Genomic DNA, 25,446 nt, shown 5'->3' with positions numbered 1-25,446 from the left:
ATGCAGAATTATGCACTTACATTTACTTAAAGAAATGAGTTATTTAGTCATTAAATAGGTATAAGTAGGTAAGCTTAGTTCATAAGAGAAGAAGAGAACACTCATGACAGGAAGTGTGAGTGAGTTACTTCATTAAGTAAAGAAGGAAGCTGGTAAATGTGCAAGTGAGTAAATTAGTCGGTAAGTAGGCCGACTAACTAGTAGTCGGTAAGTATATATATACAGTATATATATATATATATATATATATATATAAGTGACGGTAAGTAAATATGTATATAAAGATGTTAGTTGGTAAAAAGGTAAATAAGTCTGTAATTAAATAAGTATGTAAAAGTGAAAGTAACTTGCAAGTTATTTAGCTGAGGATAAGTGCTTATAGACATTTTTATGAACATTGAAATGTTACTTTCAGAATTGTTTTGGATTTATTTATTTATTTTTATTTTTTGCCATGTTTCTGGCCCACATACAATATTAGTGTAAGGATACAAGAGGAAAAGTTCATTGACAACAATAATGATGAGTAATGTGATGATCTTGATCTGACTGGCTCTGGAGGCAGGAGCACTTTGAGGACGAGGGCGAGAGCTGAGCGAGAAAAATGAATGTATAAATATAGCAGATGTACTGAGAGCAGAAGCTTAGTGATAGATGTAAGTGGATGAACACAAGGGAGGAGAATTGAAACCCAGGGTATCGGTCTGTGTGGAGGTCTGGATCAAGTAAATCTGCGGAGAGTGTGGAAGGCTTGAAGCAGGGTGACCGGTTAGCGCGTTGGAAGGTGGACAGGTATGAATGAAGGAGGTTACCTTAAAAGTGAGCACACATCAGTGTTGGTTTACAGCACATATGGAAAACTCAGGAAGAAACTCAAGAGGGGCTGGAGGTACTGCACGTGACATCCAGGTGTCGAACGGCACCCAGGTTCTCTTATCCCCCTGTTGAGCACAACTGCTCTGGTCCACCCTCTGGGAAGAACCTGAATCTCCAGGCTAAGCTGCACCCTCCAGTGCATAATTGTAGCTCCAGTCTATAGGAAAAACCAACACACCAGATTCCGGAAAAAAATAATCCAGTAAAATGATTCAACATGTTGCCTAACATTTAAAAATGAACTAAAAATAGCCATAGCTAATCTTTCATCCGTAAGGTGAAAGAAGTTTCTAGAAGAAATTTGACAAGTGCAATATTGTTTCAGTACTATATTTTTGAGAAATGATTGTGAGAAAAACTAGTTTTTCCTGTGTTCACATAATCTCACAGTGTCATGACAAAAAATGTAACTTGTTGCACAAAACTGATTCCTAAATTCAGAACAAACAACACAAATGCTAGTCAAAAATACTTTTTTATTGTATAGTGTGAGCTTCCCACTGCAAAGCAAATATCATAAATCCATACAAAAGTACCTTTTGAAAATAACATTTAAGAAGGTACTAAATGCCCAAATTATTGTTTTTAAAATTAGTTTTTTTTACTTTTTGTTATTGGTTTGACATAATTTTAAATGTTGCATGTTAATTATCTGTTAGAACCTCCCGATTAAAAGAAGCAAAAATGTTAAAACATCAGTCTTTGTCTACTTAACCTGTATAATGTTTTTCTGATGGAGTTATTGACAAAAACAGGCTTGGCAGTACTATTTAAATTTATGGAATGGGTTTGCAGAAGTACAATGAGCTGCACACAATGAAATCACATACAGGAAGGCCGAAAATCAATCATCATTTTAAGGGAATGCTAGTACTGAAGAAAAATAATGAAGACTCAGCGCACCTGGTACACTGACATTAAGGAGGACCTTTAAGGAGTCTCTCAAGTCTGTTTCCATGGATGATGATCAAGATGAGGTTGTCCAGCAACAAGCCTTGTTTTTCTTTTGATCATCACTTGACTTGTTTGAATCAGATGGAAAGAAGTTCTCTTTTGATATAAATACTAAGCGCAGTAAAAAATAGAGCCCCCGAAAAAGCATTTTTTTAATGGTTTGAATTACTTCCATATACTGTACACTTACCCAATATGTCCTATTGTATCTGCAGCTAGACCTGCAATCTAATAATTACTTAATTAGGTAAGCTCATTAAATTCCATATAACTGCAACAACTGTAATCCAATAAAAATGTATTCTGAAATGTTATAACGTGTGATCATAGGTAGAAGAATCTTTACGGTATGTGTGTCCATTTCCACCACAAAGGCAATAAAATTACCTGTAACGACAGCGGCCTCGGGGGTGCAATTGCTGGAAAAATAAACCGCAGAGAGAATTTATGTGATCACAATTAAATCAGCGTTATTGCAAGAGTTTCCTCATGAACTTGTTTATTTGTTCCTACCCTAACACATTAAAAAAAAAACCTTGGCTCTCACTCCCTTTGTGCATTCATAAAATAAACATGAAATAGAAATCAATTTAACAAAGCCCTAACTGCTATTCCTCGGATGCCATTTCCCACGGTTGTGCAGGAAAATAAAATTTAAAGACAATAAAAACGTCATAAATTGTGGATATCAAACAGTTTCCTCCAAGGTTTATGGTCGAATTCCCCTTGCTGATGTGATTTTAAATCGTTATTTCACACCAGTGAGCATGAAAAGGAATTAGAATTTATATTACAGTGGCATGCTTTGTGTTTGATACTATAGAGGTGATCAATGATTTCATTAATTAGCTCCACATATTTGAGCTTTGGGAGCTGTATTTTTTTATATCCTTTCTACTCACCATGTGCTCTGTGCTCTATCAAAGCTGTTTTCATCTTATCGTCCTACCCTTGAAGTTTTATAAGCCTGTCAGTCCCAATCTATCAGATGCAGGTCAGATCAAAAGTTTGCCTACACTCATCCTTAGTACGACTATCATAATAATTTGAGTGTGTGAATTTCTTTTGGACTGTTCTTTTTGTGGGGTGACTTATACTTCGACAACCAACTTTAAAAGGTAATGTAGCTTTTTCTCCAGTCCACAGAGGGATGTAACTATTCATATAGGCTCAATAGTACATACAGATACATAAAGACACTTCCACTAGTATTTGGGTACATGTTCCTTGCAACTTGCAGAGAAACCGAATCCTTTTTTCAGATACTTATGCACTAGCTTCTCGTTTGTTTAACAATCATCTTGACAACCACATCTCATGGTTGTGGATAAGATGTTAACCTGTTTAAGAAGGGTCAAATTATTAGCCCCAATTCCTTTCTGCAAACTGATGGCAACTCAAATTAAGAATTACTGAGTGACGATTTTCTTGGCATTCTAAAAGCAGTAGCTTGGAAACCTAACAAAGCAACACCCTGGCCAAAAAACTAAGGGCTCTTTGTGGTGAGCTCAATTTGCCTATAATTTACCACATTTTTCCATTACTCCAGAAATATGTGTTTTACAAATAAGGTCGTCACTTTATGTTAGAGCTGCATGGCTATAAAGTTTTTATCAAATGGTGCTCTCAAAATTACTCATCTGCTCTGAAAAATGATTGAACACCTAATTACGATATATTTATGTTCCTTCAATGTTTATCATTTTTATGGCCCTTCAATATGAGGATATTTGCATGTTAAATTACACAAATTGAGATCACTTGATGCCCCAGAAACTTTAATTTAGGTGGTTATTACATTTTTTAATACATTTTCATAAATACGGGAGTGACTTCCTGAGAAATTAGGAGCCTTCAAAAGTAATAAATAAAAAAGTGACATATCCTACTCCAACAGAGTAGACTGAGAATCTTTCTCCATCCTGTTATATTCTTCTGTCACCACTAGGACTGAACCATCCCACCCCAGAAAAGCACACACACACACACTTCCCGAGTTAATGAGTGCATCAAGTCATATTTGCATCCCGCTTCGTATTCTCATTATCCAGCATTCATTATATTTAGCTGCTGTTTTATTTATATATAAAAAAAGCTCACAACAGTTGATTGGTATGCATTGCCTAAACATTAATTACATTCACATTCATTCTAATTTGTCTTAATTCCCCCGCTTTCCACCAAAAAAAAAAAAGAAAAAAGAATGCTACCCACTGATTATTTCGCAGCAAGCAAATTCAGAATTCTCCAAAATGAACCTGAAGATGAGCGAAACCATTTGCATATCAACAGGATGCAATCTTGCTGAGAAGTGACATCTATTCTGGATCAAATATGAGAGAACAAATAATTGTCACACTTTTTCCTTTTTTTGTTCAATCTAGATGTAAGCAACAGTTCCTGATTTGTGCTTAAAAAAAACAACCAAAAAACTTCTAGTTAAAAATGTGTAGCATATATATGATACCATTATTCGTCTTAAGCTGTTGGAGACACTGCAGTATGCTGTGAACCAGAGTATGTGGAATTGATTAGAATGAATCTGTAATTACCTAGCTGGTAATCACCTCATACATCAACTCAGACCCACATGGAAAATTGGAAATCGATACTAAAATATAGATGAGGGTAGATTTTTTTTTTCTTTTGCATTCACTCCAGCGAAAGCACACAACAAACACAGTATGAGAACATAAACATATATATCACACAGAGGAAGATGAGTTTGGGAATTACCTTTCAACGGGGTTCCCTGAATAGCAGAGAGAAAAACTGTCTTATTTCTATTGCAGCATTTAAATCGGTCTTGATTTATGAGAACTATTTTCAAAAGTCATTACAAAATATGTAATATCGAAACACAGCAGTACTGCACATTTTCCACGTAACCAATATTTACACTGTCACCCGCAATCACATTACCAGTTGTATTTTTTTTTTTCTATTCATGTGTGCTTCTAACTGAATTCAGATCCTTATTATTTCCAGACAAAACTGACAGCAATAAATACAATTCTAGAGGAATCCACTAAACTCACACACCTGGCTGGAGAACACTTTTTGGATCGCTGGATCCTAAGAGTGTCAAATGTCTTTACTGCTGGAAGTAGCCATCCAAAGACAGTTATACGCTGTGGACATAAAAGGCTGGATCTGGTCAGCAATGATAGTTAGGTAAGCCAGGGTGTCTTCTGCTTCACAAAACACCCCATTCCGCGTCTTCCCCACTCACCTCTTCCAGTCTAGCGGCAGCAGCAATTAGCATACACCTGGTAGAACTGTGTGTCTCAGTCCAACGTTCCTGAGAACGGTTGGAAGCATTGTTGTGACGATGTGGTAAAGGTGGAGTGTCAGAAAGACCAGGAGCTATTCGAGAAGTGTCAAATTATAAAGTCATGTTTGTTATATACAACATTTTTATAACAACTAAAGGTAACATAATTACCTGTTCGTGCTCTAAAAAGGCGTTAACTTCCAATGTCCCTTTAAAAGATAATTTGTTTCATCCCAGACCCATTTTCAAGAGGTGGGATTTTTGCAAAGTAAGCCAGCACACTCCTTTTTGTAGCGCAGTTTTAAGTCATCCACACTGGAGAGTTTTCACAATGAATGACCTTTTGAAGGTCATGCCACAGAATCTCAGTCAAATTTAAGTCCAGATTTTGACTGGGCCACTCCATATAATATTTTCCCAAATGTATACTTTTAATCAGCAGTGGTTTTGTCTTGGATGCCATTTTTTCCATGTCTCTTTCTCATTATTGAATCGAAAAAGACTGACCCGAGGCAAGTGGACCCGAGTGCTCTAGATGTTTTTCTGAGCTTCTTGTGACATACATAAGTTGTTGAAGTACTGTTGGAGTAATTTTGAAAGGCTGACCATTCCTGAAAAGGTACAACACTGCTCCATGTTTTATGTATTTGTGGATTGTGAATATCACTGTGCTTTCTTAGAAGTGTCTTAGTAGACCCTTTCAAAGGCTGATAGATGTCGGTGAATGTTGTCTTAATTTTTATAGGGCCTTGATAAGTTTCTTTTTCATATTTTTTAGCCTATTTTATGTTAGACATTCTGTTTAATGTATGTTTTTGATTACACAGGTACAACAGTAATCATGCCTGGATGTGGCTAGTGAAACTCATTCAAAATTAATCAGAAATACTCAGTAATGTAACTTGGGTGGTCAGATATTAATTAACAATGGAATTAAATGATTACAAAAATGCTGAGAAGTTGCATTAAAAAAACACAATACACCAAAGTAGCGAAAGAATTGCACACAACAGTTTTAACATATTATATTTTAATTTCTGCAGAGACAAAAATGACAAGCAATTTATTTACACAAACCTGTACAAAAGCAAATTAAATTATGTAAAATATCTCATAAATAGAAGTGGACTTGCGTTCAATACACTTTGCCATGTTCAGCTAAGCTGCGTGCATAGTGACTCATATTAAACGATGATAAATTTGTTCCTCAAATTTCTCTATATCAACATCCATGTTGCAGGACAAATAGTAATGGGTAATATTACAAATCTCATTACACACATGTGAATGTTTTTGTTTTTTTTCTCAGTAAAGACAAGAGCACCCACCGAGCGCACACCTCAGGAAGGCAAGTTTCACACTTTCTGTCACATGTTAAAGAATCCCAACACCTCACCTGCTCTCATCTGGGGTTTGGTGTCCGTCACCTTGGTGTTTCAGAAAGAAAAAAGAAACAACCCTTTGAGCCTATCATTTCTCAGAAAAGATGTAGAGTAGATTGTGTTCTATGTCGTTGTCCTTGTAAGGCAATCTTTCTTTCATGTCTTTTCGTTTACACCCTGTAAGAGTCTCTGTTCCCACTTTATCTGATGTTGAAATAAAAAAAGAAAGGCATCACTTTGCAACATCATAGGGAACCCTGCAGCATACTCATTTGTAGAACAGGGTTTCCTTACCATAATCTCTAGATATGCAAACTCTGTAACTCTGTGCCTCTACTTTTTCCTCACAACACATCCTGAGGTGTGCATTCTGGCAGGGCAATTCCCCCCCACCCCTCTTTTTATCCTTCCTAGTAAACTGTCACATTTGCATTTTTATCTTCCCTTGATTTTCGAGCAGTCAAATGTCTTCAAGCATTTTTTTCTTTCCTTTTTTTTTTACTTCCCCGCTATCTCTATCTTTCAGAGCTTTTGTTTCATGCACAAAAAAGGTTACTTGACCTCTGTTGTCACACATGTACATGAGCGGAACACAACCAAAAAAGAAAAAAAGATTCCCAATAGATCATTTCCACCAACAAGCAACTTTTCACCTGTACCTGTATTCATTCAGTAATGCACAAAGGATGCACTAGGAAATTGGTATTTCAACAAGATAACTGACCCCCAGTGAGGAGAAATCATTTCAATTATTAGACCTTACAGGCTCACTGACATTTGACTAGTCATCCTTTCAGAAGCAACAAAAAAAAGAAAAAAAAAATCTTTGACATCATGGGATTTCATCTAATATGCAGATGACTTTCAGTGCTTAAATGCCAACCCCATCTACTAGTCAGTGATCATTTCTGCACCATTTCAGACCAACATTTAATCATACCAATTGGTATAAAAAGGCACAATTGCATATTTGCATTCACTCAGTTTTTTTTGTTTGTTTTGTTTTGTTTTTTGTCCCCTTTTTTCAGAAGCACTCTAAATATACAAAGTGGCACCAAATAAAGAGGAAAAGAAAAAGTGAAACACAGTACATCGTCATCATCATTTCCACAATTTTATCTGCAACTGTGTGACATTGGAAGTGACTAAAACAATAAAAATACATGAGGAATTGTCTATCCTAATGGTATACAGCCAATACAAAAGAAAACAAATCATTTAAAGTATATGTGACATGAGGCAATGATAAAATTTGGTAATGGGTGGAAAAAAACAAAATCAACAGTTCAGTCTGGATTAGTCTACAAAGTCGCATTACATGGGTAAAATGCAAGCAACAAGATGGGCTTCCGTTTACAAGAGAAACTTTTTGTTTGTTTTTGTACATTTTCTTTTACAGTTTTTATTTATTTTTTCTCATCATCTGTCCTTCTCTGTAAGTGAAGTAAGTTGCCATTAAACGTGCAGTAAAAAGTAAATATTCATGTATACAGTTGATAAGTATTAGGAGCACTTTCTTTCAAACAACGAGTAGTACTTACAGACTATAGATTGCCGGAGTGGGTGTTTAGAAAAACTGAAAAAGCACCTCCGGTTGAGCGAAAAGGGGTTTTTTGCTAAAATACAAAAAAAAAAAAAAAAGTTTAATTGCATCTCTTTTTAATTACAGTAAGATTTGTGCCTCTGCAGCTGCAAAAACAAAAAAGAAAATAAAAAAACAATGTACACAAGGAGGCACAAAATCTAAACAATAACATTTGTGTGTAGAAAGAGTTGGTGTAATGATTATATGGGTGGTTTAGTTGAGACATGACATTCATATCGCTCATTCCTTCACAAAACAAGTAATGCATACTTAAAGCAAAGTTCTCGGAGAAAGCTTTTCATCTATGGGTAATGCTTCATCCTATTCGCGAAGCTTTGGTTTGACTTCGACAGAAACATTTGTCCACATGTATCCTAAACTGTTGCTTTTTTTGTTTGATTGTTCCCTAACTGAGCTGATTCTTACATTCATGGTTAAAAAAAAAAAAGCAACAGCTATAAGTGCTTAAAGGATTCCAGTATATGGGCATCAATGTCATCTTGAAGGCTTTTGAGAGAAGAGTGAAAAATAAGGTATTGGTCACACTTATGTCATGGTATTTATTGCTCAGTCCTAACACACACACATACACACGCTTACATTCACGCACACAAATGAAAGTAAGACATGTCTTTCATTGCAACTTTTCTGATAACAACTCAGCCATGGGTATGCTTTTCAGTCTCCCAATATCGACAGATTTTAACTCCACCTGAAGAATTTTAATGTCTTGCCAGAACACTGTGCTTAACCCAAGTTGCCACCAGGAAACACAGTTAAACACCAATTCGTATGCTCTTCTTACTAAGGTGATCAGATAATAAGCCATGCTTCTCCAGGGAATGTGATTGTAGACGTAAAGTATCTTGCATTTCTCAAGGTGGGCTTTTGTCTCAGTCTTGCCAATCAAAAGACAAAATAACAGAGACTTACTAAAGGTAGCAGGGCAAAGGTCGGGCACCAGAGCCACAAGCTCTGTTGCTAGCTTTCGATGCTTATTTACAATGAGTGACACTTGCGCAAGGTTCTCACGCAGTTGGTCATCAAAAGTTCATCATTTGTCTCTTAAGTGGAATTGCAGTCCAAGCCAGGAAAGTCTATTGGCTCTAAACCAGGTTTCCATATCCTGAAGAGGTCAGTTTTTAAAGCTTAGTCTTTTCAGTCCCTTCTAATATTCAAATTCAGCCATGTCTTGGCATGGAAGTTCAGTACAAACTCAAAAGATGGCTGATGGTGAAAGAGTCCAGTCGCTTTGTTTAGACAAAATGGCATCTTGGCCAGACTATTCTGGACTGTAAAAAAAGGCCAAATCAAGGCAGATTCCAAAGTCAAAACAGTCTGCGAGAACAGTTCTGATTCCAGAAAAGAACAGACAAGGGCAATGAAAGAAATGGGCGTATTTTTACAGTGTTATCTTTAAAAACAACAGTTACTTCTGTAGGGAACACTGGAGTAGTCATGCGTGTGCTGTATATCTAAAATGAGTTGTTTAACTTTACAGATTGACTATCAGGCAGCAGACTGTCTCCAAACAGCAAAACTTGCCATTAGTTCCTCCTCCTCTTCTCTGCCAGGTCATGGCCAGAAATAGCACTTTGTAAAACTGTTGTGTTTACATGTCCACTTAGATGTTTCGTTAAAGAGTAGCTGTAACGTCTCTGGGGAAGTTTTAGTTGGCGTTTGGGTGGCTGGAAGAAAAACTTCTGTAACTGCAACAATTATGGGTAAGTGAGTATCGTTCGCAATGGGTTTTGAATGCCACCGGTTTTATGGTAAAACTCCAAGCTTACAGGTACACCTCCCGTCGCGTCAGTGTACCACACGACGTGGGCTTGTACTCTCCGGTTGGTGCGAGGGGAATCTCCTCGGTAGGGTGGCCCAGCGTCTCCTCGCCACCTCCTGGCGAGCCGTAGGAAGGCGAGCCAAAGGCCTCGTAAGAAGAAGAGGAGGAGGCCATCTTCTTGTTGAGCACGTTGCGGTTGCGGTCTCCCATCATGTGCGTGGTGGTGGGGTCTCCATTGGCCATGGCGGCCATGGCGAGGGTCTCTTGGCTACCTGGCTGCTCCACGCTGCCGCTGCTGCTACTGCTCCCGCTGCTGCCATTACCGGTCATGAAAGTGGAAAGCTTTGGTTGTTGTTGGGGGTTGGTGGTTGACTTGGACGGCCGTCGCTCGGGCGACGTGCGCACAGGCATCCAGCAGGAGTCCGAGTGGCCGTACTCGTTGCACTCCCGGGTGCACTTGCCAGTCATGGCTACGTCAGGCAAGGGCCGGGAGTCTGGAGGAAGCAAAAGAGAGTGGGAAAAAAAACAGTGTCAATAACCGTAATTTATTTCAACAAAGTGAGAAAATTTCTCATAAGCTTACAGCTAGCGCTACTGTTGTGGCATGTTTCAAGACATAGCTATTAAAAATACATTAGTCTGTATGTTTTCGTCCCCTAATGAGGTCATTACCACATCTAAATGTTAATGAAGAAGATAAAAAAGCAATAAAAAAAAAAACAGGCCACAATGGTTAGGGACCCATGTTCGGAGCTCTTTGTGTACCAGTGAGTACAACACAGCTCTCACTAACAAAGCTGCATTTATTTTCATGCAGAACGCATACCTCATGACAGCAAGAACAACAAAAAGACCCACAACGAAAAGAAGACACTACTGGCTACGACGACAGCCTCAAACTAAAAATAAACAACAGAAAAAAGTGGCGTGAATCAGAGTTGAAATAATGTCATGCTTCAAAACACATTTTGTGCTGAGAAGGGAAGGGGTTGGAGCCGCAGTGGTGAAAAGAGGGGGAAGAGGTCAGTTTGTGTTCCTCATGTAAGATTTAAGATGTGCCGGGGTTGCTCTGTCTGTGCAAAATGGAAACACCACCGACACCCTCCTTTTTTTTTTTTTGCTTGTATTTTAGCTGATTGACAGACGACAATCACACGCTCATCTAAGTAGCTTAATAGCTTTGCGGGGCTCAAGCGCTCAAATATCCTCTTAAATCCACTATTAAGTGGCCTTAACCAATTACCTATCTGAGCGCTAGTCTCAGATTAGCAACATCTTCTGCATTATTGGGGGAAGCAAATTATGCGCTTACAATGCCACTGCTGGGACAACACGCTAGTCTCACTGTCAGACAGTAGAACATGTAGTAGATATTTCAAACTGATAAGTTGACCGAACATAAGATCGTACGTTTAAAAAAAAAAGAAAAAAGGAAGGAATAAACAAGGGGGTCTTTGCCAAAGCCTTAATGGTTTCAAATGAGACAGAGCCGGAGGAGTCATTGTTACAGGTAGTGCTGTGTTAGATGCTGTTTCATGAAGCAAACTATGGGAAACCAAAATCAAGCAAAAGCGAGGGTGATTGCAAATCAAGCCAGGCATGCCTTTGCTCAGAAAACGAAACAAAACAAAAACAAAAAAACAACAGAGTTTGGACCATAGCTTACTTTTAATGCTCTTTATCTCCTGCAAAAGAAACAAAAAGTAGAACAGAAATCACTTTTAAATTCTTTATTTCTGCAGTATTAAGTGTGCAGGAAAAATATGTCGATCACACCACAAAAAAGAAAAAAAGGTTTTGCAGAACAGACACATGACTTGAGGACACAATGCAGCCGAGACAAGGACAGTAGGAGGAGACAGGAAAAAGGAAAAACAAAAAGAAATTCAGCTAGGGTCCTACAGATTTAGAACTGAATTCATATTTTATAAACAGACTGTGAATGTTGCGTTAAGAGTGCCATTCCTTCTTTGCGCTAATAGGAATCTTTGCCTTCTACTGGAATACAACGACCACTAATTACTGTGACTCTTAATTTTTGGCTGATTAGCTAACCCAAAACCTCAAATATACAAATACATGAAAAGGGAGGAAAATGAAACAAACAAAAAAAAAAAAGATGTGACTGCAATCACAATTAACATGGCAGCTGATGTGATGAGAATGACAAGTGTGGCTTTGGATCACAGCATGTCTCTCCCTCCTTTTTCTCTCTGCTTCAGCTTGACAAGCCAGGCCTTCGACAAGACAAGCGGATAGCAGGTACGGACTGCCTCTCTTGTTTTTTTTTTCTTTTTTCGTTTTTACTCCAAAGATTGAGCCATCAGGCTACCCACAATGCACAGCATCTCTCTTGGGGGGCATCTGTGCCCTGCTCCTGAAACGCTCCTATGATTTTGCTGCACACCTCTAATCATATTCAGACAAAGAAGGGAGCACGCTTAGGCAAGCAACCTTTAGCACCCCATCTCCGCTTGCTTCCACAGTTATATGGAGAGCTAAGGTAACTGGCGCTCTGCGTGTTGTGCACTCTGATAGAAAAGTGATTTCCAAGCCATGCTCTACTGACTCAGCAGTACTGCTAAAATCAAGGACATTCCCCACCGGGTAAATGAATTGGGCATCTATTCCAAATAATTTTTTTTTTCTTTTTACTTCGTCTCTTTATGTATAATATTGTTTAGTCCATCTGAAATTGGTTTAATATTATGAACACTCAGACTCTGCTCTCACTGTGCTCATTCTAAGCACAATCAAAGACTGTGCTTAGAGTGAACACAGTCTTTGATTTAAGGGCTGAAGTAATGTTGATGTAATCAAACTTCCCAGCCGCTAGCTTTGAAGGTTATAAGTGATGATATACAGTACATGCATCAGATAACTCTCCTTATATGTTGTAAATACAGTTTAGTTGGTTCAGGAGGTTCCTTGAATGGTGACAGTTATGAAAATGTGATTATTAGATTTTTATTCTAAAATACTGAATATGCAGAAAAAATACTAAAGGATGAGCAGGTTTGTTTCATTCTATTTTTTATATTTAAAATCAAAACCGCGTTTCAAATACTGGGCTCACAATATGATGGAAACAACTAAAAATCATTTTTAAATACTTATCGCCATTTATCCTGATCAAAATATCTGATATGAGTAAATGTTATATATTTTCTTTCTCCATGTTTGTTTTCAGGTGAAAAACTGTCAGGGAAAAGCTTGTTTGACGTGTGCAAGAGAAAAAGACCTCAATGGCTGCAAAGTACATTAATGAATTTATTTATTCTAAATATGAAAATTAAACCTGTTTAATTTTCTGTTCGCTATCCGTTAGGACCAGATAATCTCAAGAAGCCAAGAGATTTATCTACTGCAGATTATTATTAAATTCCTAGTGGTCTTTTAGAAGGACCTCAATTCAAAAATCCCGAATTATTCCTCTCTAGATTCTTATCACTGTTGCGATCAACAAAATGAAGCTACCAGATTTCTTTAAAGGAGGATATGAGTAAGTTAGTTTCCATACGTATCCTCGGGCCCTTGGAGCACCCAATTCTGAAATCAGGACAGTGGAAAATGTCTTGAAAGAAAAGCCACCAGAGCACTCACAGCCCAGTATCTGGCTTTTGTTGGGTGTTCATAAAGGTCTTTACAAGCCCACAATACCAACCGCGACTCAGTACAATATAAGCGGGTCACTCTGCCATGCTTAAAAAGCCTAGCAATAATGACAAGCAAAACAATCAGGAAGCCACTCTGTCCCATGTTAAATTCCCAGTGCCCCAGTCTTGCTTTTAGGAAGACTGGGGTTTCAAAAACAAAAAGTGATCGTGTTGGAGCCACAGGAATATTATTGTCATTGCTGAAAGAACAACTACTTTAAAGTCACTTACATTAGCATAGAGAAAGAGAAATGATGACTGTTAAATAAAAACACAAAACAAACACTGTGCACTAAGACTTTACTGTATGAAAAGATTCTGTTGTACTATCCCCTCACTTAAAAATTATATGGCACATCAAGAAAGTTCTTGTAATTGTTCGAACAAGCAGTTAACAGTTGATTGTGTCCTTTTGTGTCACAGAAGTAAGCTACGTATGTTTTTTCACTGCCACATGTCAGCAAAGTTCATCAGTCTGCGTTTGAGCTCCGTCACTGGCAGTCTAGTTTCTAAAACGCTGATTTTTGATCCATGACTGCTCTCATTTTCCTGCCAGCAGTTCCACACAAAAACCAAGGGAATGTTCATTACAGAAAGATGGAGCGATTGGGAATTTAAAAGAAAAAAAGAGCGAAAAACGAGAGCAAAGAGAGAACAGAGAGATGACTTGCCAGCTTGCGTCTTTATGTATTTGTCTGCATCGAGTTTCTTTGATAGACATTGCTCTTGACTGGACAGCAGATAGGGGTCAGAGCAAAAAAAAGAAGGGTTGAAGACAGGAATGATGTGAAAAACAAGGGAGAGGATAAAAGAGACAAGAGATAGAGGACGGAGTGTGTGTGTTCTGAGTAGAGCAGGGTCAGGGCAGAAACAGCAGACTGAGTGAAGAAGACAGCATGGCTGCCTCTGGGCCGTCATAGGCCAAACACATTGCCAAAGAGAACAGCGAAAAGTAGAGGAGACGAGAGAAGAAATGGGGACACGAACAAACACAAGAAACACAGGAGAAGAAAATGTTGTGAGGGTGGCAATTATGATAACTAATAAAAGAGAATGCTCTGTGTTTTTTAGAAAAGGCTTGACAGCATGTGCTTGGAGACGTGCACACTCACATCATAGGTCTGGAGACCTTGATTTAGCTTGTTTAAAGCTTCAAATTATCTCTCAAACAGAGAGTTCCTGTGTGCAGCCAGATACGAGGCGCCGCTCACCTCTCCTCCAACTCAATCTAATAAGCTTCTATCATATTAGCTATATTAAGAAGGCTAAAGAAAACACTTTAACCTTCAAATTCCATTTACACCCATCCGCATGATTTCAATTTGAAACCATAATGGAGCACATTCTCCATCGAGGTGAAAATAGAAATAGTTTTTTCGACCTGGAAGAAGACACAGGAGAGTATTCTTTGTGAGAGTAGTCAATTTGCCAGACACTGCGAACAGATACGCTTCCGTCCAGGCAGTAACTCTAAATGAGGCAGGAAAAATTAGGATTGAAAGTTTGTGTTCCAACTTTTTTAAATAAGTCGAGTCTTGTGAGGAAAATAAAATTCCAAATAAAATACCACAAATTCAATGAAGAATTTCTGCCGTACACGATAAATGCTACAAATCAATGTTTGACAAAGTGGCAACAAACCATAAAGCAGTCTCTTTATGGACATTTAATGTTCAGTAATACATAATTGTATCTAATGGATTCATCCATTTCAGTTTGAGTTGTTTTAACTGAACTGTTAACAGTTGGCCTTTGACACCTGTAAAGGCTAACTGCTAGCTAAATTTAGTTTATCACTATTTGATAAACTGACAAAAAATGACATCTTTTTTATTGGAGTTTAGAGAATTATTTCTGACAGTAACTTCACAGAACCTAATACTTATTAAAGCTGTCACCATGTTGTGACAGTATGGTGTCACAACCATGAGCTACTATAAAAAAAAAATGCACCACTCCTGGTCAAAAACAACCAATCAGAGCCAGGAGGAAGCACTTAACATTGTCAATGCTTGCCTGTGGCCCTTTTCTTTTGTCACAGTACATTTTTATTCACTTTTACCCAAACTTATGGTGCCGAGATATTTTTCGTGCAGGTAAGCCAACTCCTAATCATAACAGCTTTGCAGAAATAACAATTAGTTAAAACTAGCCAATTAATTTGAGTGTGAAAGAATGTCTTCCTCCTCACTTTCGAAGGACCCCTGTGGCAATGCCTCAGAGCTAAAAGGTCCAGCGCATCAGAGAACCAACAAACAGGCTAATGCTCTGCATTTCTAAATATTACTGCAGGTGGTTTTGGTGAAATTTAAAGGGAAGAAGAGGATAGGGAAGAGAAAAAACATGCTAAGAAGAGAAAATAAAGGCGAGGGAGGAAGTGTTCCTGGGAGAAAAGAGCAGCAAGAAACAGAATAGGTGCTAAATTATTAACGCGGTCACGGCGGGTTCAGACAGAACAATATCCACAGGAAAAAGCGATATTTGTCTTTCTCTAGCTGAGATGCTTGCCAGACAATTAGGAAAGGATGGAAGAGATGCAGCGGTGATAGTGTGGCTTGGTGGGTGGGGATATGGAACAAAAAGGAGAGCGCTGAGGAGCAATGGCCTTTGAAAACAGATCGCCCAGCTAGGAAAAGCATTTATTGATAGCATTAACATCAGCAGTTGGAAAACTTATCAGCAGCAGTTTTGAACAAAAGCAACATTTTAACTTCTGTTACTCCCAGTTCAAATGTTGGAAGTACAAGGGCATTTAGATGTTATAGACATGAAACAGCAAATTTTCTGTATCTCCAAACTGCATTTATCTTTCATGCAAATCATACTCTGCTGATGAACCTACTTGACCCACATTTGCTATTCTTCAACAAACATCTTCCCATGCCGCAATCACCCCCCACACCCTCTTGTTTTTCTTTTTTTACTTCAGCAATGCGTCTTATGGGCCAGCTGGCAGGATGCTGTTGAGTGTGGCAGCAGTTGATCTATTCCCTGCCTCCTGAGCTTCTTGAAGTATTTACTACCTGGCAAGGGCAACTAAGGGAATAATCTGGAACCCCCACCACCACGCCTTGAGAGCCGCAAGACGGGTGCGGTGGAAAAACGGAGACGAGAGGAAGAGAGGAGAAAGATACAGAGCCCTGATCGAGTTTTGTAATGACCTGTCACCTCCTTTTGTCTCACTTTCCACAATGTCGTGCGTGGAACAAAACGATATACGCGCAAGGCTGCACGGTTTTCAGGGCTATATTCAGACAGACTGGGGTTATGACGTCACTTCCATTTTAGCCTCTATTTTTTTTTTTTCCTTTGCCTGCAGGCCATACGCTAACAAGCATTGCAATGACACTTCAAACAGGCATTATGGGTATGATATGGCTGCTTTTCCCCTTCAGCGGGGTCAATACTCTTCCTGGCATAATGAATGTACTGCGGCCTGGTCCTGAGGTAATTAATTGAGGAGGAATTAACTAGCATAATTTCATTCTGGTGACAATCTCTCAGCCAATTATCAAATTGAGCTTGCACTCTCCGTACCCTCCGCACATGTCCTCAGACTCTGGGGGGTCTCTACGGCCCCTTGCTCCATTTTGAGCAACGAGCCGCCGAAGCAGGAGAAGACCACATACATGTGCGGACAATGGCTCTCATATACAGTGTGTTGCAAAAGCATTCTTACTCTTTGAACTTTCTCTCATTGTCATGTTACAGCATCAAGAGCATTTTACAGGATATACCAACACAAAGCAGTACATCATAAGAAAATCCGTGATTTTATTTTTTTCTTCTTCTTACAAATCAAAAAGCTTTCTTTGGTTTGTAAAACTGCTCCAGTTACACGATGCAACCAGCTAGTATGTTATTACCAGCTTTGCACATCTAAAACTGAAGCGTTTGTGAACATCTACTGTATTTTAGGTCTTGCCAAATATTCTTAGCTAAATTTAGGTCTGGGACATTTAAATACAAATATGCTTTGTTCTTAACTATTTCTACAAAGCTGTACGTCTGTGTTTAGGGTTGCCCTGCTGGATGGTAAACCTATCCATCTGTTAGTCAACTCTAGCCACATTCTGTCTCGATGCCAAAGGACAATCTCCTCACAAAAGGACGCTGCCGCCATCAGTTTTCGTAGCGGACCCAGTTTGTTGAGGTTGTCAGCTTTCTGCCACACAATTTGTGTTGTAAGTAGGCCAAATATGTCTGACCAGAGAACCTACTAGAAAGTTTAGGATATTGTATTATGATATAATCCAGCTTTGAACTTCTCTACAATTTTATACCTTCATGTTTGATGATTTCCTTGGTCTTCATGCTGTTTGTTCACTAATGTTTTCAAGCAAAACTCTAAGGCCTTTACAGAACAGCTAGATTTACTGAGATTGAATTACTCTCAGATGGACTCCATCTACCCATTAGGTATTTTTAAGGCAGTTTCTATTGCAAAAAAACAATTTATTATCTTTAGTTGTTACATTTGTGCTACATTTATTAGTGAAGTAAATCAAGTGGTTGGAATACTTAGTAGGACGTTGTCTTCTTTGCCAGGAATATTTTCATTATCTTCGTCATGCATTTGTGGTTATATATAGATATATGAGGACAGACACAAGAGAATGCCTCCGTAGAGCTCTTGTGACCCACTGTCATATACAAAAGGAAGGAATAGCGGGATGATTTTGAGAGCAGAGTGACTCATCCAGCCCTCCTGAACAGAGTGAAGGGATGGTGCTGGCTTCCTGCCACACATTCACAAGCCAACTGAAACTAAGCAAAACAAAAATAAAAAAACCTTATTCACGTCCTGCGTTCTGTGGTGCAAACAACAAAACCATACAACAAATGCATATTCTTTTTAAGCTCTAAGAGTATTTTGGCATTCTTTTCTTAATCAAGTGCTGCTTACATCATTGCATATGTAATGCATTTAACTCGAGAGAAAAAAAAAAAAACATCTCCTAAACATGGCACTGTGTCACCCCCTCACTCACATGCTTATGTGTGTTTCCTACAGTAGAGCTGAGCCTTTTACTCTGGAAGCGCCATGAGGATTAGAATTAACAGCTCTGCCGTGGTGCACGCATGCAATGCTGCTGCTAGTAACCGATAAAACAATATGGAGGTCTCAACTCAGTTTTACCTCCACACGCACACACATGCATGCCGCCACACCAACTGCATGTTTTTGCACTGCAGCAAACCTTACATTAAGGACGCAGACTGTGTGAAGAAGCTTCCGTTTGTTGTGTCTGAGCTTGCTATTCTCAACCGCAGACAAGAAGGCAAACCCAGAGTGTTAACAGATAAGGCAGACATGGAATATACGATGGAGCAGTGTGTGTGGAAAATGGTAGGGCTTACTGTGCTACTCTGAGGGGGTTAACTCAGTTTTTCAAAAATGTTTATTATTTTTAATATTATTATTATTATTGTTGTTATTTACTATTTCTCTAAAATCTTTCTCCCCTCTCTGTGACACATACACAGCATCTCTCTCTTATTTCGCCAGCCATTCTTTAGAAAAGAAGTGTCATTGCTTCTCCTCCACTGTTACTCTTATCGCACACTCCCAGGCACACGCACACAATGGCCTGTTTTACACCATTAAATGGTTATTTGTCAAAATAAAATTTCAATTAAATCCTCCCAGAAAAAAAAAAAAAAGAAAAGTCGGTGGTTTGTGCTTTTCATTAACATATAAGTAGGAGAAAATATCTAAATTACCAGTATACTATAGGTATCTGCGTGGAGAGCGGGAGAGGTGATAGGTGTATATCTGAAAATGGGGTTATTACATAAAATGTAAAAACACCCATAACGTGTCTGGTTGTTATTTCATGTTATGTGGCTAAAACACATAGAAGCTGCACAGAACATTATACTCGTACATTCAAACCAGCATAAGTACAGCATTACCCCACTTGGCCGAAACTGGAGAACGAAGGACACATTAGATTTTGTGTATTGTCGACCTAGAGCAAAAAAAACCCTTGGATGACATAAATTGCTCAATTTGTTACGTAATAAATGCTACATATTTATCAAGGTAATAGTAAATATGCTTTTTTTAGCCGCATTTTGGAAGCGCATTTAGGGCCAGAGCGAGCCAGCCATGGCTATAACTGATGGTGAGTGGTATGCCCACCCAATGTCAGGGCAGAAAGACAGAAGCAATGATCGAAGATAAGCAATATTGCTGACTGCCAATCCAAGAAGGGTTGCAGTGTAATTGGGCTTGCATTCTGGGCTTGTGTTACAGCCACATGACCCGGGTATATTGGAGTCAATGAGACAACCATACATTTCTAAGTGCTCTGGAGTCAAATGTCAATTCAGCTAAAGCTCTCCAAAACTTGGTCAACGAAAATCCCAAACGCTGCAGCAAATCTCAATCAGAATAAATGTAATAATAAATGTTGTTTGTATTGCAATAAGCACTATATATTTTATCTAGTTAGGTAGGAGTTCAGCATGAAATCAACATTGTTTTCATCCTTAGTGTTGAAACACATTCTAGGCCAGAGTGAGTCGGGCATGGTGAGTCATGACCTTAATTGAAAGCTAGTGGTGCAAATGTGTTGGGGGTAATTATATTGACCTGAAGCAACTGACTTTCAGTTTGCTTTTTTTGTTTTTTTTCAAGAGGTAGACTCATAAACAAAGTAAGCTTCACTCTAAAGCAGAGAATGCAAATTATCAGGAGCTTGTGTTTCCCTGAGGGATTAGTTTTGCTGTGTCTCAGCAGGTTCCTTAAAACATGATGGGCTATTGTGTTCTGAGGACTGCAGGGGGAAATAACTGAACAAGTCATTTCTTTTAAAAGGAGGTACCTTATTTTAGCTTCTACAATTTTATCCCTATGAAAATATAGTACACCTAATGGTTGGTTTAAAATGTTCTTAATACTGAAAGTATTGCAATTCTGTGTGACACGACACTTCTAATATCCTGAATTTATGAAGAAGTCAACTAGTTGAAGTGTTGTAGTGTATTATTTTGGGAAAGCAAACATGTTATGTGAGGGATTTTGGTGAATTCCTCCAGGATAGTTTGAACACCTACTGGGAAGGTTAAAGCAAACTGCTTTATAAATGGCTGTGCTGAGTACAGCCACGATGAAAGTGCTAAAAGGACGTGCCAGTCATCAAGCAGGTTCTCCAGGCCTTCTTTAATGTATCCTTGAGTCTGGCCGGGGAGCCTCAGCTGTGTGAAACCTCCCGCAGCGTCTGAGTGTTCAAGAATGAAAGCAAGGGTGCTTCAATGAAAGTCAGACTATCGTCGTCCCCTGGTGGGGAAAGTCTCAAATGGACCAATTTGCATTTTAGTCCAAGCCGTAAGCAATGTCCAGGCATAGTTTTTTTCATATCTTTAATGGTAAAAAACAGTTATATCATGTTTACACAGAACATGACAAAAAGTCAAGTGGCTTAAACACTCTCCAGCCACTCTTGCGTGGACTGAAGCTTAGTGAGATATAGCCTGATAGCACCAAGGTGTCCCGGATTATAAACTCTCTCACACATAGCTCACTGTTTGGTGCCTTTTGGAGTGACATACAGGATTTGCTGCTGCGGAGAGGCATTTAGCTGTCATCCTTTTTACTCAATCTGTGACTAATTCAAGCTCGGCTGTGGTTGATCTTGCCACCGGACTGTTGCATACAATTCCACTACTATGTAACACCTTAAAATTAAGGAGCAGGTGTGTATGAGTTTGGGATAAGGGTGGACCATCTGCACATGAGCATTTGAAAGATATAGACATAGAGGGAGGAATAAGACAAGTTGGTACATGTAATGTGATTTTTAGTGCTTTTCTTGCGTGATCCTAATCATTACCCTTTCCATGTGTTTCTAGAAAAGTCCTTGCCAGCTCTTTTACGTTTTGAAAATTCATCTGTTCAAGTCAGGTGTCGTGAGATTTAGGAGCAGGCTCCAAACTGCTGATCAAATTTGTAACTACCTTCTTTGATGGTTCAGTGGCATATAACGGGGCTGGAAGTTTGATTAACTTCTTTACTTTTCTTTACTTCCCATCTTCTTTCTTTGCAGTTGCTTTTATGAGGGGAATGTAACAGGCAGACATTTGATACCATAGGAACAAGAAGGGTCGTGAATCTGTGAAGGGATTTTTTCAAGCAATTTTGAGATCAAACAATTTGAAGTCAATCTACAGCAAGGCATATGTCGAAGTTAAACACATTTGACACAATATTGAGACCAATGTAGATACTGACTTCAACTAGATTAAGGTTCTGTGGAAATGTTCATAAACCAAAGCCCAATAATCACAATCAATTGAACCCCTTTTGGAACTGCCTCTATAACAATATGTATACAGGATATATACTTTGAATTATTGCCACTAAAGGTGGTTCTGTAAGACCAACTCATGAACTTTGACTATTTTTTTTCCATAACTGTACAGAAAGTCATGAATGTTTATTTTTACCGTTATTGTGTATGACAGGCAGACAGTCCATTCAAATCACTAAACGTCTGCAGCCCTATACTCACTGTATAACCTTGTGGCTTTAAATTTTTGTGCTACTTGGGTCCAATCAAGATGGTGCATGGTGCACGTACATGCTCCAAATACATTCCCTGACTTTTTTCATATGACGTCAAATTATTCAGAACAAAGAAGGTAAAATATCAACTTATGCTTTGCTTCTGTAGCAAAGTTTTTCTCCACAGCAACAGTGTAGACCAAGTCTTAAACTTTCATCATAGCACGATTCCTGAGAGCAACAAATGCCACAGGGAGACAGCAAGGCTTGCCTCGGTCATAACTCCAAAGCCTCTCCACTATTCTTAGTGCCACGTCCAAATCCGAATACAAGTGGACAGTTGAAAGCAAAGCCCTCTATTAACATTTACATGTCTCACACAGGATGAATAAGAAAAGGGAGATGATTTGAAGTGAAACCTGCTCTGGATTGAAGTCACGATGAAGTCTTTCAAGCTGAAATGCACGCCTTTATTTAACAGGCAAGTTTAGCAGTAGGAAAAAAAAAAGAAAATACAGCACCACAGCTGTAGCCATACACAGTGTATTATTTAAAGCACCAGGGGCCCAATTTGTCACTCTGGCGGGCTCATCACAGATGAACATCCCTTATGAAATGCACTTTTCACGCTGCCTGTCGGAGGGATCAAAGTATTAGCTCAAGCCTTGCCCGTTTCTCCCTCCTCAGTCTCTCTGCTCCGATTCCCACTGACAAAATGAGTCAATTTAAACCAAATGGATCCCCTATCAAAAAAAGGAGAGCGGTGAGGGGGAGCGAGACAGAGAGAGGGGGCCAGGGGGAAATAGATTTATATTGTGAGTGGTTGAAGTTTGGGGAGGTGGGCAGTAATGAGGGTACATGGACACTGAGCTTCTTTTACAACATGTAGAGAAAAGAAGCTACAGGAGATACAATGGAAAAGGTCATTATTGGAGTTAAGCCTTTCTGGTACATCCAACAGATTGTCACTTTATATGGGTAAAATCAGGCAAAGCATATACCCCTTGGATAGGGTGAAAGCTTTTTCATTTCAAAAAGAGTTGTTCAGCTCTACGGAAGAGTATTCAAACCCATTCAAATTTTTTACATTTTGACACATAACCACCACAAACTTTGTTGCACATTTTTGTGATTTTCTGTGACAGATTGCTGCTTCCTAGGTGCACTGATGAGTGTTATTGTAGATCCTTCCTCCCAGCATCTGTAAGACTCTATAACCGCCACTGGTCCCAACGAACTCAGTAAGGTTTTACATCTGTGCTGATATCTATGCAACTTTACTCATTCTGAATAACATTTCTGCTGTTATCTGCACAAAACCTGGTGTTGCACAAGTTTTATTGTCACTAATTGTGTATAAACAATTAGTGACAATAAAACTTAATAAAACTTTAAATTAACCAATTCAGTTCCACATTCATTTGGACTGGAGTACACTATATTATAACTACATGGTATTTATGTTCAAATGTTGTCCTTACTGTAGAGTATTTTTACTCCTTATTCTGTTTTTATATATTTTATATCCTTTGTGCAAGTCTACTTTCTTCGTTTGAATATCGTAATCTACAGAAATTTCCCCAATGTGGGACAATAAAATATGTTCACACTGATGCCTTTAGTGACCCAAATCAGATATTTTTTTTGTTTTAGTCTTTTGCCCTTATGCGCTTGACAGTCTGAACAACACAGATCAAATTTTTACATATGTCACTCAGGCCACTTGGAAATGTGGCCCTAAAACCAGGATGTATCTGATCTTTTCAAATGTGACCTGTGTCTGTACAGCCTGGTCGCGTCCATCCGACTAGTATGTCGTTGATACGTCACTACTGTGCATCCTCATACGCATTACCAGGAAGAACCATGGCTAATAATGGTAAACACTATATTCAATCCTCATGATCTGTTTTATATAATTTATTGATAATCAACATGAGCTTTTAGCTATACTTCACCACATAGCATAACTTATGAATTCGAAATTGGCTCTTTACAGACTGTTTTTAAAAGGGTATCAAGTAAAAGTTTACAGAGTTTAAAGCATCACTTCTAACTATTACACAAATGAGGAGACGGAAGCAACTCCTGACCAGATTAAATCTGTTTTATCTAGCCATGGATTGGTTTGTTTTTCTTTTTAAGAAGAGCTAACCTGACATTGACATGTGAGTCTGAGAACTTCTGCGGATATTTTGTCCCAACACTGATTCAACCCTAAAGAGACACATGAGACTGTCAAATCGATACGCGGGGAGCTCAAAAGCTGCACGTTCACCTCGGTATATATTCCCAGGCACATTTTTCTTTTTTTTTATGTGCAGCTCAAGTTCACATGACATCGGATGGCACATTGCATGTAACACAGCATCACTGCATCTTCCACCCCATCCTTTGAAGAGCAGAAAACACGCTTCATTACTCACCCAGCTTGACAGGCCTATTTTTCCCCACCTCTGCTCCTTCTTCCCCTCAGCTCCACCACCACCATTACAACCCCATCCCCGTTTTACTAAAACTCTCATCCAATTGATTTTTTTTTCTCTTTTTTCCTCTTTAATTTTTTTTCCCCTTTGCCCTTGATTCTAATGCTTCTGGGTTGTGGGAAATGTTTATTCACATTGATCGACAACTGAGCTGATGGGTCTTTCACGAGCATCAGATCTCAAACTGTTTTTGTCCCACCAATGTCTCCAAATATCAATCACCAGTGGGAAAAGTGCTCGTTGGACTGCAGATCAGGGCAATCAAGCCCCAAAGGCCAGACTCATCTTCTGACAACAAGACTCCATAAAAAGGAGGTAGAAAAATAATATACACCAGACACAATCTGAGGAGAGTTTGCAGATTCCGATTTGACTCTCGCGTGCTGTCGGTGGTCAAAACAATGGTTAAAGAGATAAAATTCTCCACAAATTATTTAAGCACCCAAAGCAGATGGAGACGTGTCTGACCCGGAGCTGCAGAATCAATTGGATTCCACACACGATGTGCAGTCGAGAACCCGGAGGGAGCATTCTGATGATAATTCCTGAATCTGCGTGGTTGCCATTAAAAATTCAGCACCGACAGGATATTTTCTGCATCAAATTTTCATAGCATCAAGCAGTCTCGACAGCTCTGTCTAACACACACACACAGAGAGAGAGAGAGAGACTCTCACGTAAGAACGATGAAGTTCCTAAGGCAAGCGCTTAACAGATATAGGACATTTCATAGAGCTGTACCAGTTCATCCCTAGCAAGAACCAGTTCTTAACTTAGTTGACCCAGTTTAAAATGAACCGATCCATGTTCATAAGTCACCACCTAAACATTTTGAACTAACTTCAAAGCTCGAACTTGAACTAGTTCTTGTTTATTGATCATTATTTGTCCGAAATAGGGTTTGAAAAAAAAAGAGGTCATCGCGTCATTTACAAATTAGG

At 38.8% G+C, this 25,446-nt stretch overlaps 1 protein-coding gene across 6 annotated transcripts in view; it reads right to left on the bottom strand.

The window, feature by feature from the left end:
• Positions 1 to 6,400: 6,400 nt before the first annotated feature.
• pcdh7b (protocadherin 7b) overlaps positions 6,401 to 25,446 on the bottom strand; it is a 134,738-nt gene continuing 115,692 nt past the window's right edge. For 2 of the 6 annotated variants that reach the window (XM_032582632.1, XM_032582633.1), the window contains exons 3-4: positions 11,521 to 11,539; positions 10,235 to 10,348 (exon numbers count right to left, since the gene is read on the bottom strand). In XM_032582632.1, the coding sequence (XP_032438523.1) occupies positions 11,523 to 11,539 (17 nt within the window). In that variant the 3' untranslated portion in view covers positions 10,235 to 10,348; positions 11,521 to 11,522. Of the gene's footprint in view, positions 10,349 to 11,520; positions 11,540 to 25,446 lie in introns of all 6 variants that reach the window. The other 4 variants (XM_032582629.1, XM_032582630.1, XM_032582631.1 and 1 more) reach the window with 3 other exon arrangements.

Source organism: Xiphophorus hellerii, chromosome 14 (assembly GCF_003331165.1).
Source record: "Xiphophorus hellerii strain 12219 chromosome 14, Xiphophorus_hellerii-4.1, whole genome shotgun sequence".
Classification (NCBI taxonomy): domain Eukaryota; kingdom Metazoa; phylum Chordata; class Actinopteri; order Cyprinodontiformes; family Poeciliidae; genus Xiphophorus; species Xiphophorus hellerii.
Note: the sequence above shows the minus strand (reverse complement) of the source record. Positions and strands in the feature narration are given on the sequence as shown.